Source organism: Nycticebus coucang, chromosome 4, assembly GCF_027406575.1.
Source record: "Nycticebus coucang isolate mNycCou1 chromosome 4, mNycCou1.pri, whole genome shotgun sequence".
Classification (NCBI taxonomy): Eukaryota; Metazoa; Chordata; class Mammalia; order Primates; family Lorisidae; genus Nycticebus; species Nycticebus coucang.
In genome coordinates this window covers 131,150,344-131,171,432 of record NC_069783.1, presented here as the reverse complement: position 1 = coordinate 131,171,432, position 21,089 = coordinate 131,150,344, and the positions used below count along the sequence as shown (strand labels likewise).

Sequence of the window (21,089 nt, the reverse complement as noted above, 5' to 3'; positions counted from 1 at the left end):
ATCCAAATGTATGTAGCTTATTTTTTTTACTATTATTACAATTTTTTTACTATTTCAAAAATTGTCTTCCATATAATAATTTTCTTTTGAGACAGAGTCCATACGATAACTTTTTAAGACTATAGAATATATCTCTCATAACTGTCCCATAGCTTACTGAACCATCTCTTATCATTAGCATCTAGGTTGTTTTCAGTTTGAAGGTATAATTGAGCACCCAAGGCCATTCATATATTAGTGTAGAGCAGTGTTTTTCAACCCTTTTTTATCTCACAGCACACTTGAACCTATACTTAAACTTCCACAGCATACTTAAATTATGTTGATCCAAACAAAGAATTAGAAAAGGACATGCTTACTATGCTTTGAACTTCTTTCAAAAGTAATTTAATTAGGGCAGCACCTGTGGCTCAAAGGAGTAGGGCGCCAGCCCCAAATACGGAAGGTGGTGGGTTGAAACAGCCCCAGCCAAAAAAAAAAAGAAAAAGGTAATTTAATTAATGATCTTGAAAAATGTTTGCGGCATGCCTAAGATCCTCTCATGGCATGCTAGTGTTCTGTGGCACACCGGTTGAAAATCACTAGTGTAGAGGTTCCCAAACTTGCTCAATTCCTGGCATCCCTAGTGTCTCTATAAAATGTTTACAGCACCTCAGGTCAAAGGTTGCATTTAGTAAACAGTTAGGTCCAAACCACTTAATAAGTATTTATATGTCCTAACAACTTAATGGCATTTGAAAACACACATACATTGAAGGAAAATAACACTTTTATTCTTATTTTATTCTTATATAAGTACAATTACTTACTAATGGGGTGTGCGCACGGGTTAGGTTTGTATAACTTCTCAAGCCTCGGTAGCCAATTGAACACTACCACCTTCGTTTTCTGCTCCATGTCGATTTTCACGTAGTGCTTGCTTTTTATCATAGTGACCACTGAAAATCTAGCTTGCAAAAATGCAAAGGAATTGATAGGCATGTCATGCCCTTTGTGAATTCACTCCAGCTAGCAGTTGATGTGGTGCTCAATAAAGGTGGAGTGTTTCTGTGTTCCCCTCAAAACTTAAATATTCCACAGTGCCCCTGTGAGTTCACTGTAGCACTCTAAAGTATCTCAGCACCCACAATCTTAGTTGTTCTGTTTTGGGCTTTTTCCCCCCTCTACAAAATAGTTTCTTTAAGGTAAATGTTTACATTTAGAATTTCTCTGGTTTACAAGTCTGCATTTTGTGTGACTCTTGATAAAATTATTATTATTATTATTTTGCTTTTTCATCCTTCTCTCTCCTCCTTTCTCCTTTACTCGCATTATTACCTCCTCTTTTTTTGTATCTTTATGCATCTGCTGTGTGCCTGGCATTGCTTTCACAAGTTCCGTTTGTAGTAGAGGGGAGGAATGATGTCATGTTTTTTCAAGCACGTTTTGTGAACCAACCTCATTTGATCCCCACAGTGACCTTGAGATGTAGCTGCTCTTCTGACAATTCCCATTTTACAGATGAGGAAAGTGGGATCTGGAGGTACAGGCCTCCTCCAAAGTCTCTGCTTCCAGATACCCTCCCCAGGGGCTAGAAATGTATCCCCAGGCTGCACACAGAAGGAGGCTCATGATATTTCACCTTCTCCTCTTTCAGAAATGGCCGAGCGACACAACACCAAGCAAGTCCTGAAGCTGGCCCGGGACCTGGTGTACAAAGTGCAGACCCTGATTGAGAACAAGTGAGGGGCACCTCGCCCGGGCAGTGCCAGCGAGCCACCCCCTGCCCGTCCCCTGCCCTCTTTTCTTCCCTGCCAGAGGCTATCCCTGAAGCCAGGGCCTGGCGTCTGTTCAAGTGCACTGAGTTCTGTGCAAGAGAAACTATCCTGACTTTGGCTGCTGGGCGGATGGGGTCGCGGGGTAACCCTTCAGTTCAGCCTTATACATTCTGCTGTTTGACCAAAGATTGCCTGGAAACGTCTGGCATTTCTCCCTTGTGGGAGCTGGGGGTTGTTGGTGCCGTTCCTGGTCTCCAAAAGGATGTCCTTTTCTTCTTTCTCCATCTTTCCGAGCTGTCTTGTCAGATGAGACTTTGGGAGGGAATTTTTGCTTTGAAATTGGTGTAGAAGAAGTCTATGGGACTCTCTGCACTCTGAAAGGACCCTTGGGAGATGTTCCAGAACATGGCCACAGACTGGCTCTGAGCAGGGTCTCTCCCCATCAGTATTACTGACATTTGGGGCAGGTGATTATTTTGAGAGGGATTGTCCTGTGTATTGTAGGATGTTGAGCAGCTCCTCTGACCTCTACCTATAAGATGCCAGTTGCACCATTCCCTATCCCTACCCTGGTTGTGACAAAAAAAAAAAAAAAAAAAATGTCTCCAGACATTGCCAGATGTCCCCTGCAGGGCACAGTTGCCCCTATTTGAGAACCACTGGCTTAGAGGAAGGCTACAAATGTACCTCCCTCCCCACTGTCTTTGGGTCCTGCCCAAAGAGGTCAGGGCAGAATCCACATCCTGCTGTCTTTGTCCAAGGGAGGACCTTGCCTCTTCTTCCACATACTGAGTCTCGGAAAGGCACGTGTTTGGTGAAAGCCTCTTGATCAAGGAGGCTGGCTTTTCTCTAAGCTTACTCAGGACCTAGAAGGAAAAGGAAGGCAGAGGTCAGCCAGCGTAGAGTGTGGTATGTGTTTTCCTTAGGAAGCACCTGCTGATGAACCGGGGCCAGGGAACAGCTAAATCTGGGAATGGTCACCTCCACATCTTCACACAGAGTCACCAATCCACAAACAGACTGCACATGAACTAGTTTGCTCTTTCTGCCTTCCTCTCCCTTTAATAGAGCAGTCTTGACAATTCCTCTGTCCTGAAAATGGACCCAGAATAGGAGGAAATGGTGGACACCAGGGGGGAAGGGTCTTTCCCAATAGACCTGCTCCCTCTAGGGTGCTGAAAGAATGTCAGGTGGGACTTTGGAGCGGGGACGAGATAGGAAATGCAGTCTCCTGAGGTGTTTGCAGAGGGGCGTGTTAGTCCTCCACCCAGAGCAAACCAGGATGGAAGGCATCCCTGCCCTGTGTGCTTGTCAAGCTTTCTCTCTGCTGCAGCAACTGCAGCTTCGTCTGAACCCCCAGCCTCTGCCCTGAGAGGTGCAGGTGGACAGAGGCTATGTGGGGCCTTGCTCGAAGAGAACTCCCTCCCCGGGAGACTTGAAGCTACAGTAATCTCACCAGTCCCACCTCTCGTTCCACCTCAGCAAAGCGAAAGGGACGTAGTCAATGTTCTTGCTACTGTTACAGTTGCATCTGACCCCCCGGCCCCCCAGCTTCCCCAGATAGGAAGAAAGGTGCAAAAGGCCCCTCGGGATGAAAGTCCTATTTTGCCACTCAGCAGTTCTCTACAGAGGATGTTATTTTAGCAAGACCCAAGTCTCAGACCTTCTGATTCTTTCTTTATTTTTTTAACAGACTAGTCTTAAAGTACAGCACAAGATGTCTTCTCTGCCTTCTGTAGTGTCTGGAGAGCATCTGTGATTGTGATTTGGAATAATTCATATATATTTTGTTTATCGTGCTTATTCAGATTTTTGTACATGGTGTGTGTCTGTGTCCTGGAATTGGATGCGTGGGAATTGTTCTGTGTATGGAGTGCCCTCTTTTTTCCCAGTGTGCCCCATATATCTTGTAAATGTTTGCTGAAGAGTTGTGTCTATATAGAGAGAAATATATATAAACAGAGAAATAATGTCAATCTGCTTTTTTTGTTGTGGTTGTTGTTTCATTATTAGGGGTTTTTCTTAATTTTTTTTTTTAATTGGGAAGAAAGAAATGTTTGCTTCTGAAGACTGTGTTCCTTCTCTTCCACCTTAGTGACCCCAGATGGGGGTCAGCTTCTCATGACGGTTGTCTGGCCTTTCCCCAGAAAGGTGAATCATGCCACATCCCTTGTATCAGTCAGTTGTTACCACAGGGATGCTGCATAACAAACCACCCAAAACATAGTGGTTTAAAATAGCCATTTATTTACCTCATGATTCTATGGGTCAAAAGTCTGGGCTAGGTTCAGTTAGGAGGTTCTTCTGGTCTCAGACAGACTCCTTCATGCATCTGTGGTCAGCTGATGGACAGATAGGCATCTCCATTTCTGACGGCTGTTGGCTGGGCCAGTGGAAGAAAGTAGATCATGTGACTGTCATCCTCCTGCAGGGTAGCTTTGGCCTGTTTGCATGGCTTTGATGACAAATGGCATGAAAGGAAGCAGAAGCAGGCGCTGCCTCTTACCAGCCCAGCCTCGCTGGCATAAAGTCATGACTGCCACATTCTGTTGGTCAGAGCAAGTCACATAACTGAGCCTACAATTAGAGGTGGAAAAAAAGATTCCACTTCCTAATAGGGGGCTTTGAAACATTACATTGAAAAGGAGCATGGATACAAGCAGGGAAATAATTGAGGCCACTTTTGTAAACTGTCTTCCACATCCCCCAAGGTCTAGTGTACCACGGGGGTCCCCAGTCAGTCAGTCATGTGACATGGGAGCATACCTGTAAGTAGCCTCTCTGCATCCTGACTGCTGAGCTAGCTCACCTTTCACCTCTTTCACCCCACAGACCATACACCCGTCTGCTAGGCATCTCTGGCTCTGACTCATGGCTGCCATTCAGAACCACAGTCATCAGGCAATGGGGACCTGTGTATGGATCTTCACCTCCAGAAGTTTCTAAATATGGCCACCTGATGGAAATGTCTGGTTTTCAACTACAAAATTAAAGCTTGATTTAATCTAATGAGCACCCATCAAAACTTCAGGTTGTATATAGAGAAAGTTAGATTTCCAAATTATGCCTACAAAGTAGCAGAGATGTACAGATGACATCAGGTACCTGGATGTGCCCCATCACTGCTTTCTTGGAAGATTCCCAGAAGAGCTGAGTGTGAAGCCACTCACAGAAGCAGCCCAGTGGGATTTGCCTTTGTCCTTCATCCAGCCCATTTGGGGGCTCTCTTAGTTGGAAGGTTTGCTTCTTCCTGAGGGAAGTTTCTCAGAAGAAAGACGGGTCCTGGTGTTCCGACTGTGCTTTGCGGTCCCCAGTCTCATTTCTCTGACTTCATCCTTAACTCGGTCCATGTGGCCCTCCTTCTGGAGGATTCCACTATGGCTTACAGCCACCTGGTACTGCCAGACCCGGGGAACGTCAGAGCACCTGTTGTGTGTGCACAAATGGCTGGTTACATGCACTGTTGGCCTCTGGTTATTGACAATGTATTTTATAGGGAAAAATCCCAGGAGAACATTTTTGCTTTTTGTCCAGACTTTCCTAAGCACGTGCATCTGAAGTAGACGTGAAAAGATACATCTTGACTCACGAGGCATACTTTCCTGACCTAGTGGGGATCGAGCGGTCTCGGTCCTGTGCCCGGGTGCCGTCTGCATCGTGGCCGCCACTGCCTCCCTCTTCCTGCTCTTCCTTCTCCCCCTGCTTCTGCTTCTCCTTGTAGCAAAGAGCACTTGAATAGAGTCTTGTGCCCACATTTTCTACCTGAATTGTGCTGATTTTCTTTTCTTTTTTGTTTTTTTGAGATAGTCTCATTATGTTACCCTCGGTAGAGTGCCGTGGCATCACAGCTCACAGCAACCTCCAACTCCTGGGCTTAAGCGATTCTCTTGCCTCAGCCTCCCAAGTAGCTGGGACTACAGGCGCCCGTCACAATGCCCAGCTAATTTTTGTTGCAATTGTCGTTGTTGATTAGCTGGCCCAGGGCCGGGTTTGAACCCACCAGCCTTGGTGTATGTGGCTGGCGCCGTAACCACTGTGCTACAGGCATCAAGCCAATTGTGCTGATTTTCATTTGGAAAAGACAGCAGGGGGAAGGCCCTTCTAAGCCATCTACTTTCTTTTCGCCTAGATTAGAGCTTTCCCTTTGGCTTACAGGGGGGTCATGGGGCAGTTGAGAAGCACTTTCCTACAAAGAGTTTGGGGGGCCCTCGCCTTCCATTGCAGAATGGGTGGAAACCATGGTAAGCCATATTCTTTCATCGCCTTTCTTCCCTTCTCTCCTTCTCTCCCAGGAGTCCAGGGGGAGGGGAGGTGAGGGTGTAGTCAGGAACAGTGGTGGGAAGCAATTTAGTTTGGGTTGGTTTTTATGTTTTTGGTTGTTAAGAGACAAGAGTCTTACTTTGTCACTCAGGCTGGAGTGCAGTGATACTCACTGTAACCTCAAACTCCTGGGCTTAAGCCATCCTCCTGCCTCTGCCTCCCACATTGCTGGGACTACAGGTGCAACTGCCCCTGGCTAGTTTTTATTATTTTTTTATAGAGATGGAATCTCACTATCTTGCCCAGGCTGGACTCAAATTCTTGGCCTCAAGCGATCCTCCCCTGTCAGCTTGGAAAAGTGCTGGGACTATAGGTGTCTAGAAGGAGATTTTCTTCTCTTCTTATCAGATACTCTTTTGAGTTTGACAGACATTAGACCCATTAATCAAGGAGGCTTTCTTCTTGGAGGACTTAAAGGAGAATTAAAATAAAAATGACTTTCTCACTGCACTGACTAAAATGTTGTTTATCCTTGTCCACATGTTTGGTGAGCCATGATTTGGGATTCCAGATCTGCTATCGATGGCTGTGTGGCCTTAGTTTTCACGTCCATGAAATGGGATAACGACGCTTCCATTGGTTCTGGATTTAGTTCTAAGCCCCCTTTTCTGGGGAACCCTGGTCCCTCGGCAACCCTGGGGACAGCGTTGGAAACCCATTTCCCCACAGTTCCCATCTCAGGTTTTCTGGTGAGTCTTTGTCTTTTTTTTTTTTTTTTTTTAAGAGACAGAGTCTCACTCTGTGGCCCTCGGTAAAGTGTCCTGGTATCACAGCTCACAGCAACTTCCAACTCTTGGGCTTAGGCAATTGTCTTGCCTCAGCCTCCCTAGCTGGGACGACAGGTGCCCACTACAACGCCTGGCTATTTTTTGGTTGCAGTTTGGTCAGGGCTGGGTTTGAACCCGCCACCCTTGGTATATGGGGCCGGCTCCCTACTCACTGAGGCACTGGTGCCACCCATTCTGGTGAATCTGTGAAACTTAAGAGAAAGTGAGTCTTTGAAACTACAGAGAACTCAGAAGGGGGTGAGCGCTGAGCCCTGTAAGGCTAGTCTTGAAGAAACACTGGAGTTAGGTGTGGTTAGGCCATCAATTCTTGGCAAGAGGAGCATCCATGCTGAGTCTGCAGTTTGCAGAGTCTCTGATTCTGCTGAGTCAGGAAAGGGCCCCCAGGTCTCCTTTTTTCGTTACTTTCAAGCCACTGGGTACATTAACAGCTTGCTCCCAGGACAGATACAGACTGTAGAGAAGTGATTTTCCACTAGTGTGCCACGGCCCGCTGGTGTGCTATGAAAGCTTCTTAGATGTGCCTCAAAAATTTTTAAAGATCATTAAATTATTTTTGAAAGGAGTTCAAAGCACAATAAGTGTGTTCTCTTTTTTTACTCTTTTTTTGGATCAACATAATTTAAGTGTGCCATGGAAGTTTAACTAAGGGTTCAAGTGTGCTATAAGATAAAAAAAAGGTTGAAAAATACTGCCCCAGAGGAACACAATTTGAGGTTCTTTAAAGTGCCAACTTGATAATCCATTTCTGACTGTCAGCCTAGCACAATTCCAGTAACAGGAGCGTGCGGTTCTGGACACTTTCCATTACATTAGGATGTGGTAGAAGAAGCCTCCACTATCTTCCTGGCCTTTTTTTTTTTTTTTTTTTCAGATTTGTGAGCACGATGATTTCTAGACTTTGTAGGTACAGGGCTCCTTTCAAACAACAGGTGTCCCTTGTTTTAATGAAAAGAAGATAATAGAGAAATGTCTCTGTCTACTACCAAATAAAGATGGAGTCTTTCTGTAAATGATTTTGCTTTATGGGGTAGAGAATCACACCTTTTGGCATTGCTGAAACAGTTCAAATGGAAAATTAAGGAACACAGGGGCCATTACAGGAGAGGAAGCAGCACATACCAAATGCCAACAGGTGACCATGCCCTTAGTTTGGGCTGCTACCTGGTGGCTTCCACTTGCTGTTCTTTGTTCTGGAAACTTCCTAGGGCTCAAGGAACAGTCCCTCATGAGATTGATTTGCACTGAGGTGCTTCTAATGATATTCCAAATAAACTGCTGCATTTGTAATCCATTTGAACGCTGTGTGGTGGCTTTCTGGCTATTCTATTACTTTACCAAAAAAATTTTTTTAAACTCTGTTTTTGCTTATTATTCTTTCTGAAAGATAAATACAAGGTGCATTCTCTGTTATTTGTATGTCTTCAGAGTAATAGAATCACTCCTGGGGCGGGGGGTGTTTATGGATATTCTTGGGTGAGCATTTGAAGCCAAAAAGAGTTTGATGAAGGTGAGCTGGTTGTGTGGGGCAGAGCGAGCAAATCCAGGTGTTATTTTGCTGGGTGCACATCCCAGCTCTTCCACTGATCTGCTGTGCAGCCTAGGGCAAGTGACTTTACCTCTGAGCCTCAATTTTCACTTCTGTGAAATAGGGACAATAAAGCCTCCCTTAAAGAGAGAGCTGGCCACTGACTGCTTCTGTCTGCTTAGCATCCTTCCTCAATTCTGGTACCAGCAACCACCTTCCCCCACCCTTTAGGAAACTCTACCTACTCCACTATAATTATGGGCCTTCTAGTGAGACTGCCAGCATGCCTCTCCCTGTCAGTGATGGGCACATGCCCAGTGCTGGCCAATCAGACTCCTCCTTATATGAGTATGTACCAGAAGAGGAAAAGGAAGTTGACTCTTTCTTCTGGGGCAGTTAAGCTAGGGGGAGGTCAGCCTGGACCCTGCCTATGACCCTGTCTCCTGCAAGGAAGAGTTCAGGAATGGCTGGATCCAGGTATTCAAATGCAGTCCTTAGAGGTCCATCTCATGGTTCTGCTCTCCTCCATGCCGGCATGCAGGCTTCTATAGGGCCCATGAATCAATCATTCTGACCAGGACTGAATGTCCTGGAGGGTTCATTTGTCCACCTTAAAGACCCTGTGGCTAGAGAATAACCCCCAGGGAAGACTGGGACTTCTAAAGGAGGGCAGTGGGTCAGGACAGGCAAAACTAACAGGTGGACTGCAGCATCCTTGGCAGAGGAAGCAGCACGTGCAAAGATACGGAGGTATCGAGAGGCCTCCCAAAGCTCAGTGCATTGTGGCTGAAGGGAGTGGCACAGGGGTTGGGTGGTGACAAGAAAGAGGCTGAAGAGAGTGGCTGGAACTGGGCTGTAAAGAGCTTCATGTGCCCCAACTAAAAGTTTCCACATCATTGTGATTATTTGCCCTTAACTTCCTCAATCCCCCATCCCAACACTGACACAAAGTCTTGTACTTATAGACACTTACTAATTGATGGGGAAATGAATAATTTTCAAATTTTCCAAGAAAAAGGGGGCATTATAAAAAGGAAAGGAAGATAAAGAGAAAGTGTACATTCCCATTAAAAGATTTAATAATTAGCCAGACATGATGACACACGCCTTTAGTCCCAGCTGAATCCTTACTGAGGAGGCTGAGGCAGGAGGATCACTTGAACCCAGGAGTTTGAGGTTGCGGTGAGCTGTGATGATGCCACTGGACTCTAGCCCAGGGCAACAGAGCAAGACTCTATCTAAAAGAAAGTAAAATAATAAAATAAAATATGTAGTATTTAAGTGACAACCACATACTCAGAATTGGCCTAGACACTTTTTATAAATACATTTAACTCCCACCACAACCCTGTGAGGTAGAGATTATAATAATAGTAGCTAACATTTAGTGAGTGTTGTGTGCCAGACATGGTGCGAAGTGCTTTATTTATATAAAGAAACTGGAGTTAATTCTCAGAGCAACCTCATGAGGTAGGCATTATTTCAACTTTGATTTTATAGAAGGAAAAACTAGGGTCCAGAGAGGTGAAGGGTCTTGCCTGAGGTCACACCACAAGGAAGCAGTAGAGCTTGGATTTGAGACTAGCTATGTGACCATTTCATACAACTCTAGATCTAGCACTCTTTTTGCTTCTCCTGGGAGATTTTTATTTGTTCATCTCCGGCATAAGGATGATTCTCTCTGTGTCGCTGGAGAAGATGGTCATCCCCTGGATGCTGGTCATGGTCACACGAGGCCAGCTGATCACAGGCAGGAGGCTGGCCAGGACTGCATTGAAAATGGCAATCACATAGCCCCAGCCTGGTTGGCACCTTCCACCATGGTACACAGAGGAGCCTTCACAGACTGCTTTGGCGAATGGGGAAGCCAGGCTGATTGGGAAAACCAGCAGGCCCGCAATGGTGGCAGTGGCTGAAAATGACAGGAAGGAAAGCTACTGTGTTGTCTATCAAAGGGCACCGGGCTAACCTTCCATCCCAGGATTCACTCATCCACCCACTAGCAACCCCTCTACCACCTCCCCATCCATTCATTCACTTATTTAGGGGCTCATCGCTCCTTCAATCCACTCACTCACTCAGCTACCCTTCTACCCTCCTGCCTATCCACTCATCTATTCATTCAACCATAATCTTACCCACTTCTCCCCATTCCTCCATCCCACCTATCCGGTCATTAATCCATCTGCCTACTTAGCCACTTGACCCACACTTAATCTTCCATGTATCCAGTGATTTTCTAATCTACCCATCTTCCCTATCTACCCACCATCCATGTGCTAAAATATCCATCTATCCATCCATCAGTTCATCCATTCATTCTTCAAAATTGTAGCGGTGCTGTAGTGGGCATTAATGATACTAATGAAGTGAACCAGACACCTCCGTGCCTCAAGGCACTCCTGGTGGTACAGAAGAGTCGGATGCCCCACAGCCTCCCCGGGTGTCTCCAGCCACACTGGCCCACTTTCAGTTCCCTGTGTATGTCTTGCCCTCTTGTCACCCTGCCTTTGCCCCTGATCTTCCCATTACCTGAAATGCCCTTGTCCTCTGGTTAACTTCTACCCATCCTTCCACACTCAGGTCAAGAGATACCTCCTTGAGGAAGCGTGCCTCAACATGCTGCATGCACTGAGTCAGATGCCTCCTGGAGTTTTTCTTACCACCCTGCGCTCATCCACATTGTTCCAAATATCCAGTGAGTTGTAACCACCTAATCCTCCCAAGCCCTGCCAACTAGACACTAGAGCCTAGAGCAAGGACCGTATCTCTACCCATTGACTCAGCAAATTCCAGTGACTTGGAATTACTGGATATCTAAGATGTGTGGAGCACTGTGCTAGGCCCTGGTGATAAGAAGGCACATAGACATGTCCTTACTCTCACGGAGCTGACATTTAGTGGAAAAGAGTGGACAAAATTCAAGTAGGTAGATAAGATATTTCAGGTAAGTAAGATGTGCTGCAAAAATAGATAAAGCAAGGTAAGAGGATGGAGATTATAAGGAGAGGGAAGCTCCCTTCACTAGAGGTCACGGAAGCCCCCCGTGGAGGCAGTGATATCTGAGCAGCGCCCTTAATGAAGTGGGGTGTGAGATATGAGAAGATCTGGAGAAAGAGAACTCCAGGCAGAGGAAGCAAAAATGGGGCGTGTGAACAACAGAGCAAACCAGGACGGCTGGAACACACTGAGCCTGGCAGAGTAGGGGAGATGCGGATGGAGAGGGAATGGGGGCAGGATCATGTGAGCCATCTTAGGCCAGGTAAAAGAGTTTAGATTTTATTCTCAGGGTGATGGGAAGCCACTGGAGGGTGGATAAGTTGAGCTGACTAGCATGATCTGATTTCAGTTTCCAGCGTGTGGCAGACTCCAGGGGGAAAGGGTGGCAGCAGGGAGCCCCGTGTGGAGTATTGCTATATCCAGGTGAGAGAATTAATTGAATGAGGGTTGCAATCAAGACTTAGGCCACCGCATCCGAAAGCTATGTGTGAGTTAGAGAAAAGCACCTGAGGCTCACAGTTTAGTAAGTACAGCATGGCCAAGACTTGAGCATCTCCTGAGCTCTTGGATGTGCATCTTTGTGTAGTGCACAACATGCCTGCCCAACCATGGTGGCCCAAGGGGGACAGATTATTAGGACTGAGTTGGGTAAGGGCATGAATGGGTGGCATTAGGGATGCCATCTCTTCTTTCCCTCAATTTCTGGCTTGTTACAGGACCAAGATAGTTGACAATCCTCGGCTTTATCTCTGAGGTCTGACCCAGAAGTCCAGACTCTGTTCATAGGCTCATTCATTCATTCACTCATTCATTCCATATGTCTACAGCACTTAAATATGTGCCAGTGTATTTACCTGCCACTGCCTGCACCCCTGGCATTGGGCCACTGACCCTGCTTGGGCACAGCCCTTTGGGGGCCAGGGCCCAGGACAGGAGGAGAATTGCATTGAAGACCAATAGCAGCCAGCCTCCGAGAAGCATCACGGCTGAGACCTGCCAGAGAGAAATAAGAGGAAGGGTTTTGGCTGGGACCAGTGGATGCTGCTGCTGCTTCTTAAATGACCAGCATCTGAGTCCTCACAATGTCCCCATGAGGTCTATTCTATTATTATAACCATTTTACATATAAACAGAAGTCCATGAAATTGTCATCATTTGCCTAAGGACACACAGCAAGTTAAATGGTAGAGCCAGAATTAAGATCCAGACTGATTGGCTACCACACTATAACTTTAGTAAGTACCTGCTACATGTCAGGATCACCAGGAAAGGCACCTGGTGGGTGTTGTTACACCACCTTTGCAATGATCAGTTTTGAAGGCTATACATTCTTCCTTAGAGGTACCAAACTAGGAGTCCTTACCCATTTTCCCCATTGTTGCTCTTGGTAACATGCATCACAACAGGGACTTAGCTTTCATTTCTAAACCTAACAGTGCTTAGAGCGGTGGCGAGGTAGGTGTGCACAGGTTGTACACTGAGCAACTCTAGGAGATACCTTTGGGGTTATCATAGATTTGCATACTGATTATAGCTATTTCCCAGCAGATGGCAGTATAGTGTCCTGAAGAAGGGGTGCTATTTCCTATGCACAGAGGTGCTGTATGGGCAGGTGACTGCCTTGGGAATGCAGGTGGAGCCCAGAACTTGGCATTTTTGCAAAGATCTACAGGTGTTTCTTAAAGGCTGTCAGGTTTGAGAACCTGTCTCAGTTCAAAGGAGAGACTAAGGGTGAGTTCACAGACACTGGGACACCCAGGTAGCAAGGAAAGGCCCTTCACATCCCATTCACTGAGCTTCCCTCCCATGATGGGTTGAACTGTGCCCCCAGAGGACTCAGGAATCAGTGAACCCAGGTCTCACCTTCCAAGCAAAGTCAGGAATATCCTTGAGGGACCTGAAGGTCACACAGCTCTGGTTCCAGCTGTCACCTTGAGGCGAAGAGCAGTAGGTGAGGACACCAAAGGAGAAGGTGTGTGTCTGGAACCACGCAGGGGAGATGAGGCTGAGGGCTGAGATGCAGGTAAGGGACAGCCCCAGAGCTGCCCACACGCTGCTCACCATTAGGGAGTATTGTTGACCTAGGTTTCAACCAGCAAGATTAGTAATAGAGACCGCCAGGGCAAGAGGTGAAACAGGGACTGGCAGATCCCTCTGACCCCAGCCAGGAATCTGCTGCTAGGGACAGACCCTAGGACATTAGCCCCCCCTTGAGCCTGTAGTTGGGTGGGGGAGACACTTTGCCCTAACAATTTCTGGAAGTAGAATAGAATAAATGTTAGCACTTACAGACCTTTGAACAGATCTCCACCTTCTGCATGGTAAATCATCATCACTGGTCCAACAAGGCACCTCTCATGTTTCATTCATTCATTCATTCATTCTTTCTGCCCATCAAGCCTTCTCTACCCAAAAGGGCTGCTTCTACTGGGGTTGGGGGGAGCATGCCTTTTTAAAATTCACACATAATGCTGTTTCTAGCAGCCACCCTGTCCAACAGCTAATGCCTCTTAATCAATAAGACTTTTCTTTATTTTTGAGATGGAGTCTAACTCTGTTGTCCTGGGTAGAGTGCTGTGGCATCACAGCTCACAGCAACCTGAAACTCTTGGGCTTGACCAATCCTCTTGCCTCAGCCTCCCTAGGAACTGGGACCACAGGCATGTGCCACTACACCTAGCTAGTTTTGTTTTTTTTTCCTATTTTTAGTAGAGATGAGGTTTTGATCTTACTCAGGTTGGTCTCCAACTCCTAAACTCAAGCCATCCATCTGCTTTGGCCTCCCAGAGTGCTAGGATTACAGGTGTGAGCTACCACACACAGCCCAGTACCACTGTTAATTCTTTTATGTGCGTTTGGGGGTATTTTTGCAAAATTGGTGTTGTATAATACATGTGCACTTCTCACGTATGTAAATGGTATGACTTCAGGTTTTACCTTTGGTTTCTACTTCTGGCATTAAGCATAATGTTTTTAGGGTTTGTGTTGTCATGAGTATACCTATTCCACCCGTCCTGGTCCGGGTTCCTATAGGCAGAGCCCAAGGGCAACCTTAGGGGTTAGGATTTCATCACATAAATTTTGGGGAGGAGTTAGGATTTCATCACATAAATTTTGGGGAGGATATAAATATTCAGTCCACCAATGACATGTCTGAGCTTAGAAGGCAGTTTGATAACAGCAAGCCTGTCATTGATGGCTGGAAGGGAGGCCTGGAGGGGTAAGCCTGCCCAAAGACTCCCGGGGTCAAAAGCAGCTACCTGCCAACTATGCCAAGAGCATCTACTCAGACTTCCCAGACCACTGGGTTATATACCTTGGGTTTCACTTTATCAATCTAAGCCTGGCAGCACTTTAAATGTGGCAAGAATTCTTGGTTTGGAGGCCAACCAGCCCTGTACTATTTATTTACCAGCTGTGGGACCTGGTACAAGTTCCCCATTGCCCTGGGCCTCAGTTTCTCCATATGTACAAGAAGATTATAAATCTCTGGGGGCAGAGAGTATTGGGTTGAATCACCAAGCAGAGAGATGTGGTGGAAAGAGGCAGAGAGGCCCAAATAGTCCCCTTCCCAGCTGTGTGAACTAAGAAAATGGGAATACTCACCATTTACCACACTCTGGAAAATGGGAGTGGGAGTTGTTGTGAAAGTTCTGGGGAATAAAATGCAAGTGTGTTGCAGGGAGAGGGGCAGAGATAAGCCTGAGAAGGTAGGTCAGGGTCAAGTTGCATGGGCTTTTTACTCCGGGATTAGAAAAACAACCTGGCTGCTTGCCAGCAAGTGAGATGTGCTCCCTTGAGTGAGAGAGGATGGTTTTCGTTGTTTTTTCCCCTTCTATACTCAAATCAGCCTCTCCTTTGGGCTGGTAGCCTCCCGAGGGGTGTAATTCCAGCCAGGAAGCTGGGGATAGCTGAATACACCTAGGCTGGTGGTTTTGCCTCCCTCAGGCTACACCAGTGGCCCTCTAGGTTTTTCTGACCTTGAAAGGAGTTTTGTTCTTTAGATAATGCTCAATGTCACCTGGGAAAATCATGCCAACAGTCCAGGTGCCCAGAAACCTAAATGAGGCATAATAACCTGAAACCACATCCGGCCAAGCTCCAATTAGCTGGAATCCACCTAAGGGAAGCTTGAAAGGAACTGAATCTTTTCTCCTCCTGCTCAGTACTTAACTTTTAGTAGCAGTCAGCAATTCCTGAGCATTCACAGGCCCCATTCTAAGCACTTTCAGTGCCTCTTGCATGTAATCCTCATGGCCACCTGATGAGTGCAGATTCTGTTATTCTCATTCCCATTTTACAGATGATAAAACTGAGGCTCAGGAAGTAAGTGGTGGAGCTGGCACTCAGGGAATCAGGCTCCAACTCTGGGCCCTAAGCCCAAAGTGGTATTAAAGTTTAATTTAAAAGCCAAATACCAATAAAAAAATAATAAAATAAAAGCCAAATACCCCAGTGGGTTCCCAGGGCTTTCCAAGGTTACGACATGGTCAGCTCTCCCACCCGCTGTGTCCAGGGGGCCTGGATGATTCCAGAAGAGTCATATTCAGCTACAGGCAGAATCTTAGGAGGAGAACTGTGACTCAGTTTAGAAGTGGCTGCTATAGGGACTTGGGCTTCCATGTTCTCAGTTTTTAAAAGACCAGATTGATCATTCATTTCTTCTACTTTGACGTGCCCAGCCCGGTGTGACTCCTTAACCCTTCACCCCTGGGAATACAGTGATGACCAGAACGTAGTCCCTGACTTCAAGGAGTTTAGAGTTTTGTGGGCAAGACGGACAAACAGGATATAACAATATGTCCATCCATCCATCTATCCAACAAATGCTTACTGAGTATCTACTGTGTTCCAGGCACTGGTTTAGGTGCTAGGGATTTGGCAGTGAGGAAAACAGACAAAGTCCCTCCTCCTGGAACTTCCCTTCTAGCAAAGGACAGAGTCGGCAAGGAGATAAACAAGTCAGAATATTATATGCTAGATGTTAATGGTGCTCTAGAGAAAAATGAAGCACGGAGGCAGAGAGTGAGTGATTGGGAAGTGGTCATGGAAAACCACAGAAAAGGTGAACTTTGAGCAGGGACCTGAGGGCGGGGTGTCAGGGAGGGAGGAATATTTCAGGCCGAAGATGGAGCAGGTACAAAGGCCCTGGTGCTTGGCATGGCAGAGGCTGGAAAAGATGAGGACTGAGAGAGCGGGGGGCCTTGCAGGCTTTGGCTTTTAATTTCTGAGTGAGATGGAGAATCTGTAGACAGTCTTGGGCAGTCTTGAGACCTGTCTTAAGTTTTAGAGAGAGCACTCTGCGTCAAGCACAGTGGCTCATGCCTACAACTCCAGCACTTTGAGACGCCATGGTGAGAGGATCACTTGAGACCAGGAGTTGAGAGAGCCTGGACAGCATACACAAAATAAAATCCCCCATCGCTACACAAAATACCATTTTAAAAGTTAGCCAGGCATGGTGGTGCACACCTGTAGTCCCACCTACTCAGGAGACTAGAGGATCGCTTGAGCCCAGGAGTTTGAGGCTGCAGTGAGTATGATAACACCACTCCAGCCTGGGTGACAGAACAAGACGGGCTCCTGGGTGGGCAACAGGTAGAAGGGAAGGCTGGAGAGAAGCATTCAGAAAGCTCCTTGTCAAGTCAGGTGAGCCACAAGGGTGGATCAGAGTAGGGTGCAGGAAAGGCAGGCAAGGGAAAGGGGGTCCGATTCTGAATCTATTGTGAAGGACAAAGGTCAAGTTGACCAGACGTACTGACGGGGTGGCTCCGGGGCAGGAGGGAAAGCAGGGAGGCAACGCGCCTCTAGGGCTCTGGACCTGGGCACAGGGGACCATGGAGCCACCATTATGCCAGCTGGGGAACCTGCAGGAGGAACGGGTTCACCAGGGGAGGGGGAGACTCTGAGTGTGACATTTTATGAGTCTAGCTTGAGTTGTGTATTTTTGCTGCCTTTTGATCAGCAGGTACGTCCAGGTATATGCCTGTCGTATGCAGGTATGTGCGTGTCTGGATGTATGGACAGATGTATACAGGCACAGCTCCAGACCACAGGAAAGCCTGGGTGATGCTGGGGGCAGGCATGGAGAAAGGGCACTTGATCCAATCTGGGTCCAGGTGTTGTCCAGGCTGAGACCCACAGACAGCCAAGCTGGGCCTGGGGAGGACATTGACTTGCACCTCTCGTGTAAGCCTCCCTTACACAGCCAGTCCAATTCTGGTTCTCTTCCAGCCTTTGTCACAAGTTGGCTGTGTCTCCTTGGGACAAATTCTATGATGGCTCCGAGCCTCAGTTTCCCCATGTACAAAACTAAATCTATGTCCTAGACCCATGGGACTTAACCTTTTGGAGGTGGTGCTTTCCTTTGAAAATATGATTTAAAACTATGTTTGCTTTCCCTATGCAGATTAGAACGCACAGTGCACACATACACACACACTATTGTAATTTCAGAGCTCATGGACCGCCCCCCCCAGCCCATTATGGACCTTGAACTATCCCCTGGAGCTGTTCCAGTTTCCTCTCCTCCCCCATCCTGAGCGCAGATCACTCTCCCCTCCAGACTCCCCGCACTTCAGGTCAGGACCCTCCAATGTGGACACTCCTGCTCAGGCTCCGGCGTTAGACCCAAGTCTGTGACCTCATAAAAGGTTATTTTCCCTTTGGAGGAAACATTCAGGTTGCGGAACAAAGCCGGGCGTGTGTGATAAGCTGTTCTGAGGGTGTGTGCCTGTCCTTTCCAGTTCCTTAAATCCAGCCTTTCACTCTGGGTGGGCAAAGAAGGAAAAGCCAGCCCCAAATGGGGACGGGGTGAGGAGACTGTGTTTTCCGGGCAGAAGTCACACAAAGGGATTAACTGAGCTACAATTAAGCACCAGCTGGAGAAAACTTTGCCACTCTCTCCGCTACCTTTCGCCCTGGTAATTCTAGTCCAGGGAACTGCGTGCACGTATCTTTGCATTTCTTTTGTTTGTTTCTTTTTTTGAGACAGTCTCACTGTGTTGCCCTAGGTAGAGTGCTGTAGCGTCACAGCTCACAGCAACCTCCAAGTCTTGGGCTTAAGCGACTCTCCCAAGTAGCTGGGATATAGGCGCCCAGCACAACACCCGGCTATTTTTTGGTTGTAGTTGTCATTGTTGTTTGGCAGGCCCAGGCTGGGTTCGAACCCGCCAGCTCTGGTGTATGTGGCTGGCGCCCTAGCCACTGAGCCCCAGGCGCTGAGTCTACCTTTGCATTTCTTTTTTTTTTTTTTTTTAATTTATTTATTTTTATTGTTAAATCATAGCTGTGTACATCAGTACAATCAAGGGGTACAATGTGATGGTTTCATATACAATCTGAAAAATTCTCATCAAACTGTTCAACGTAGCCTTCATGGCATTTTTTTAGTTACTATAAGTAGGCATTTGTATTCTGCATTTAGTAAGTTTCGCCTATACCCAGTTTCTTGAAGCTTCTCCTGCTATGGAACTCCCAGAGTCAGACACTGTATCTTAAACGTCTTTATTCCCAGCATCCATCCAGCATAATACTTGGCACAGACCAGGTGCTTGTCTTGTCTTTTACTGCAAGAGATGAAGTGCAGCTCAAACTGGCTCAAGGAGAAATGAAAAATTATTGGCTCACATAACTGAACATTCTCTGATATGACTGGATTCAGGCACAGCAGGATCCAGGTAAATAAGCAATATCTTCAGGATCTCTCTCTCTCTCTGCTCTGTGTTTTGCTTGGTTGGCTTTATTCTTAGGCAGATCCTTTCTACTGTGCTGGCCATCAGTGGCTCCAGGCTGACATTCCCAGACGCAGCAACCCTAGAGAAGACAAAGCTCTTCTTTGCAGTTACAGCAAGTGCTGTGATTAACTCTGTCAGATGTGGATCACATGCTCAGCCATGGACCAATCATGCGTCCAAGAAAATGGGATGTTCTGATTGGCCTGACCTAGGTCCTGGGGCATAGCATTGGGGCTTGAGGTTTGGGAATTCCGGTAGCATAGGAATGCCATGAGGCTCACCTCCCTAAACCACATGGACTGAGTGTGGGGGATGGGGTCAGGAATGGTGGTATGACTTGAGCTGGTGCTGTCAGAAGCAGGAGGCTCCAGCAAGTTACATGCAGAAAACTTGAGTGAAGCCTCAGATACAGGCTCAAGTCCCAGCTCTTCCACCTACATTCAGTGTGCCCTGGTTGGGGGCATCTCTGCCTCTCTGGGCCTCAGTTTCTCCACCTGTAAAATGAGGGCATCAGGAGTGATGACTCTCAGGGTTTCCTCCCACTCATTCCATCATTCATTTATTAATTTTTCCTCCACTAATTCCATCATTCATTTATTTTTTTCTCCTTTCAATCACTATTTGTTGTTGAAGGGATTTGGATTCAGCCTAAACCACACCTCAGTTTTGAGGTTTACTAGCTGTGTCAGCCTTTACTGGTGCACCACTCAGCTGTGCCCAGCTGTGGCCTTCCTGGCCTCCCAGCAGCACTGGACACAATCCAGCCTCCCCTCCCCTCCCCTTGCAGGCATTCTGGGTCAGTTGCTGCAGCCACATGGCCAGCTAGGCCTGAAGTGAGGTGGCCTGCATCATGGCTCAGGCTCCCAACACCCCCGGGTGTCAACCAAGCTGACCTGCCTGCACTCTTTGAAGGAGAGAACTTTGGAACCTCCTCTTCCAGGCTCAGGTGAAGCTGTGCATGGAACTGGCTATCCCTGTGGCTTTCTGGAGGTGAAGGCAACACAACCCAGCTGTGAGAAGCAGCTGGGCCTAACCATGACTAATGGTGAACAAGTGGTGAGAGGTATCAGCCCATGACACTTTTCATCTCTGCAATAGTCTGTTTTCCCTTCAGTTCTGCAGTGGTCTGTTTCACATGGCTTATCCAGAGACACCATGAATGGAGGAACTCCAGCAGTGTTTTGTAGAGACACTGTGGCCAGCCCACTGAGGCACGTCTTGTATTTCTCTCCTTTCTTTTCTCTCCCTTTACCCTTGCTGGGCTGGGATTACATCTCCAAGAAAGCATTAGCACATATTGCCTTAGGCTCTGTTTTCCAGGGATCAGACTGAGATACTAGCTGTGTGACCTTGAGCAACTTTCTTAACCTCGCTGAGCTTCTGATCCTTCATCTATAAAAGGGAGAAAATAGTGTAGCATCTTTCACAGGTGTTGTGGTATTTAACAAGACAGCACAGGCTAAGTACTTTCATTAGTATCATTACTGAATCAGGCACTAGGTCCTATCATGTGAAAACACTTTTTCAACATTGATTGCCGTGAATATTGTCAACTGGGTTTCACATACTATGCTAGTCTCTGCTCTCAAGGACCATAGAAAGTGAGAGAGAAGGGCGGCGCCTGTGGCTCAGTCGGTAAGGCGCCGGCCCCATATGCCGAGGGTGGCGGGTTCAAACCTGGCCCCGGGTAAACTGCAACCAAAAAATAGCCGGGCGTTGTGGCGGGCGCCTGTAGTCCCAGCTACTCGGGAGGCTGAGGCAAGAGAATCGCTTAAGCCCAGGAGTTGGAGGTTGCTGTGAGCTGTGTGAGGCCACGGCACTCTACCGAGGGCCATGAAGTGAGACTCTGTCTCTACAAAAAAAAAAAAAAACAGAAAGTGAGAGAGAAGTAATTGTGAAATTATACTCAGTCTAATCAGAGTTTAATGGAGGAGGGGGTGCACAAGACTAAGAGGCTGTGACA

The 21,089-nt window shown here is 47.1% G+C and overlaps 1 protein-coding gene and 1 pseudogene across 4 annotated transcripts; one reads left to right on the top strand and one right to left on the bottom strand.

The window, feature by feature from the left end:
* LOC128583470 (small G protein signaling modulator 1-like) overlaps positions 1 to 4,036 on the top strand; it is an 82,210-nt pseudogene extending 78,174 nt beyond the window's left edge.
* A 5,421-nt stretch (positions 4,037 to 9,457) lies between these two features.
* LOC128583488 (LHFPL tetraspan subfamily member 7 protein-like) lies at positions 9,458 to 18,396 on the bottom strand. 4 transcript variants are annotated; one of them, XM_053587694.1, is made up of 4 exons: positions 13,684 to 16,586; positions 13,254 to 13,471; positions 12,245 to 12,383; positions 9,458 to 9,628 (listed from the first exon to the last, which is right to left on the bottom strand). In XM_053587694.1, exons 1-4 carry the CDS (start codon positions 13,754 to 13,756, stop codon positions 9,474 to 9,476), a joined length of 585 nt encoding a protein of 194 aa, XP_053443669.1. In that variant the 5' UTR covers positions 13,757 to 16,586; the 3' UTR covers positions 9,458 to 9,473. The 4 variants fall into 4 exon arrangements, with proteins under 4 accessions (XP_053443669.1, XP_053443671.1, XP_053443668.1 ...); XM_053587696.1 differs by lacking the exons at positions 9,458 to 9,628; positions 13,684 to 16,586 and adding exons at positions 10,037 to 10,302; positions 17,963 to 18,396 and having other exon boundaries at positions 13,254 to 13,322; XM_053587693.1 differs by lacking the exon at positions 9,458 to 9,628 and adding an exon at positions 10,037 to 10,302.
* Positions 18,397 to 21,089: the final 2,693 nt, after the last annotated feature.

Bases quoted from the DNA above. Each gene is read 5' to 3' on its own strand.
- LOC128583488 (XM_053587693.1), bottom strand. From the start codon at position 13,756: ATGAAACATGAGAGGTGCCTTGTTGGACCAGTGATGATGATTTACCAT. The intron at 12,384-13,253 runs GTGAGACCTGGG...TCTCTCTGGCAG, and splicing joins TTCCTGACTTTGCTTGGAAG to GTCTCAGCCGTGATGCTTCT. The intron at 10,303-12,244 runs GTAAATACACTG...TGTCATTTTCAG, and splicing joins AGGGGTGCAGGCAGTGGCAG to CCACTGCCACCATTGCGGGC.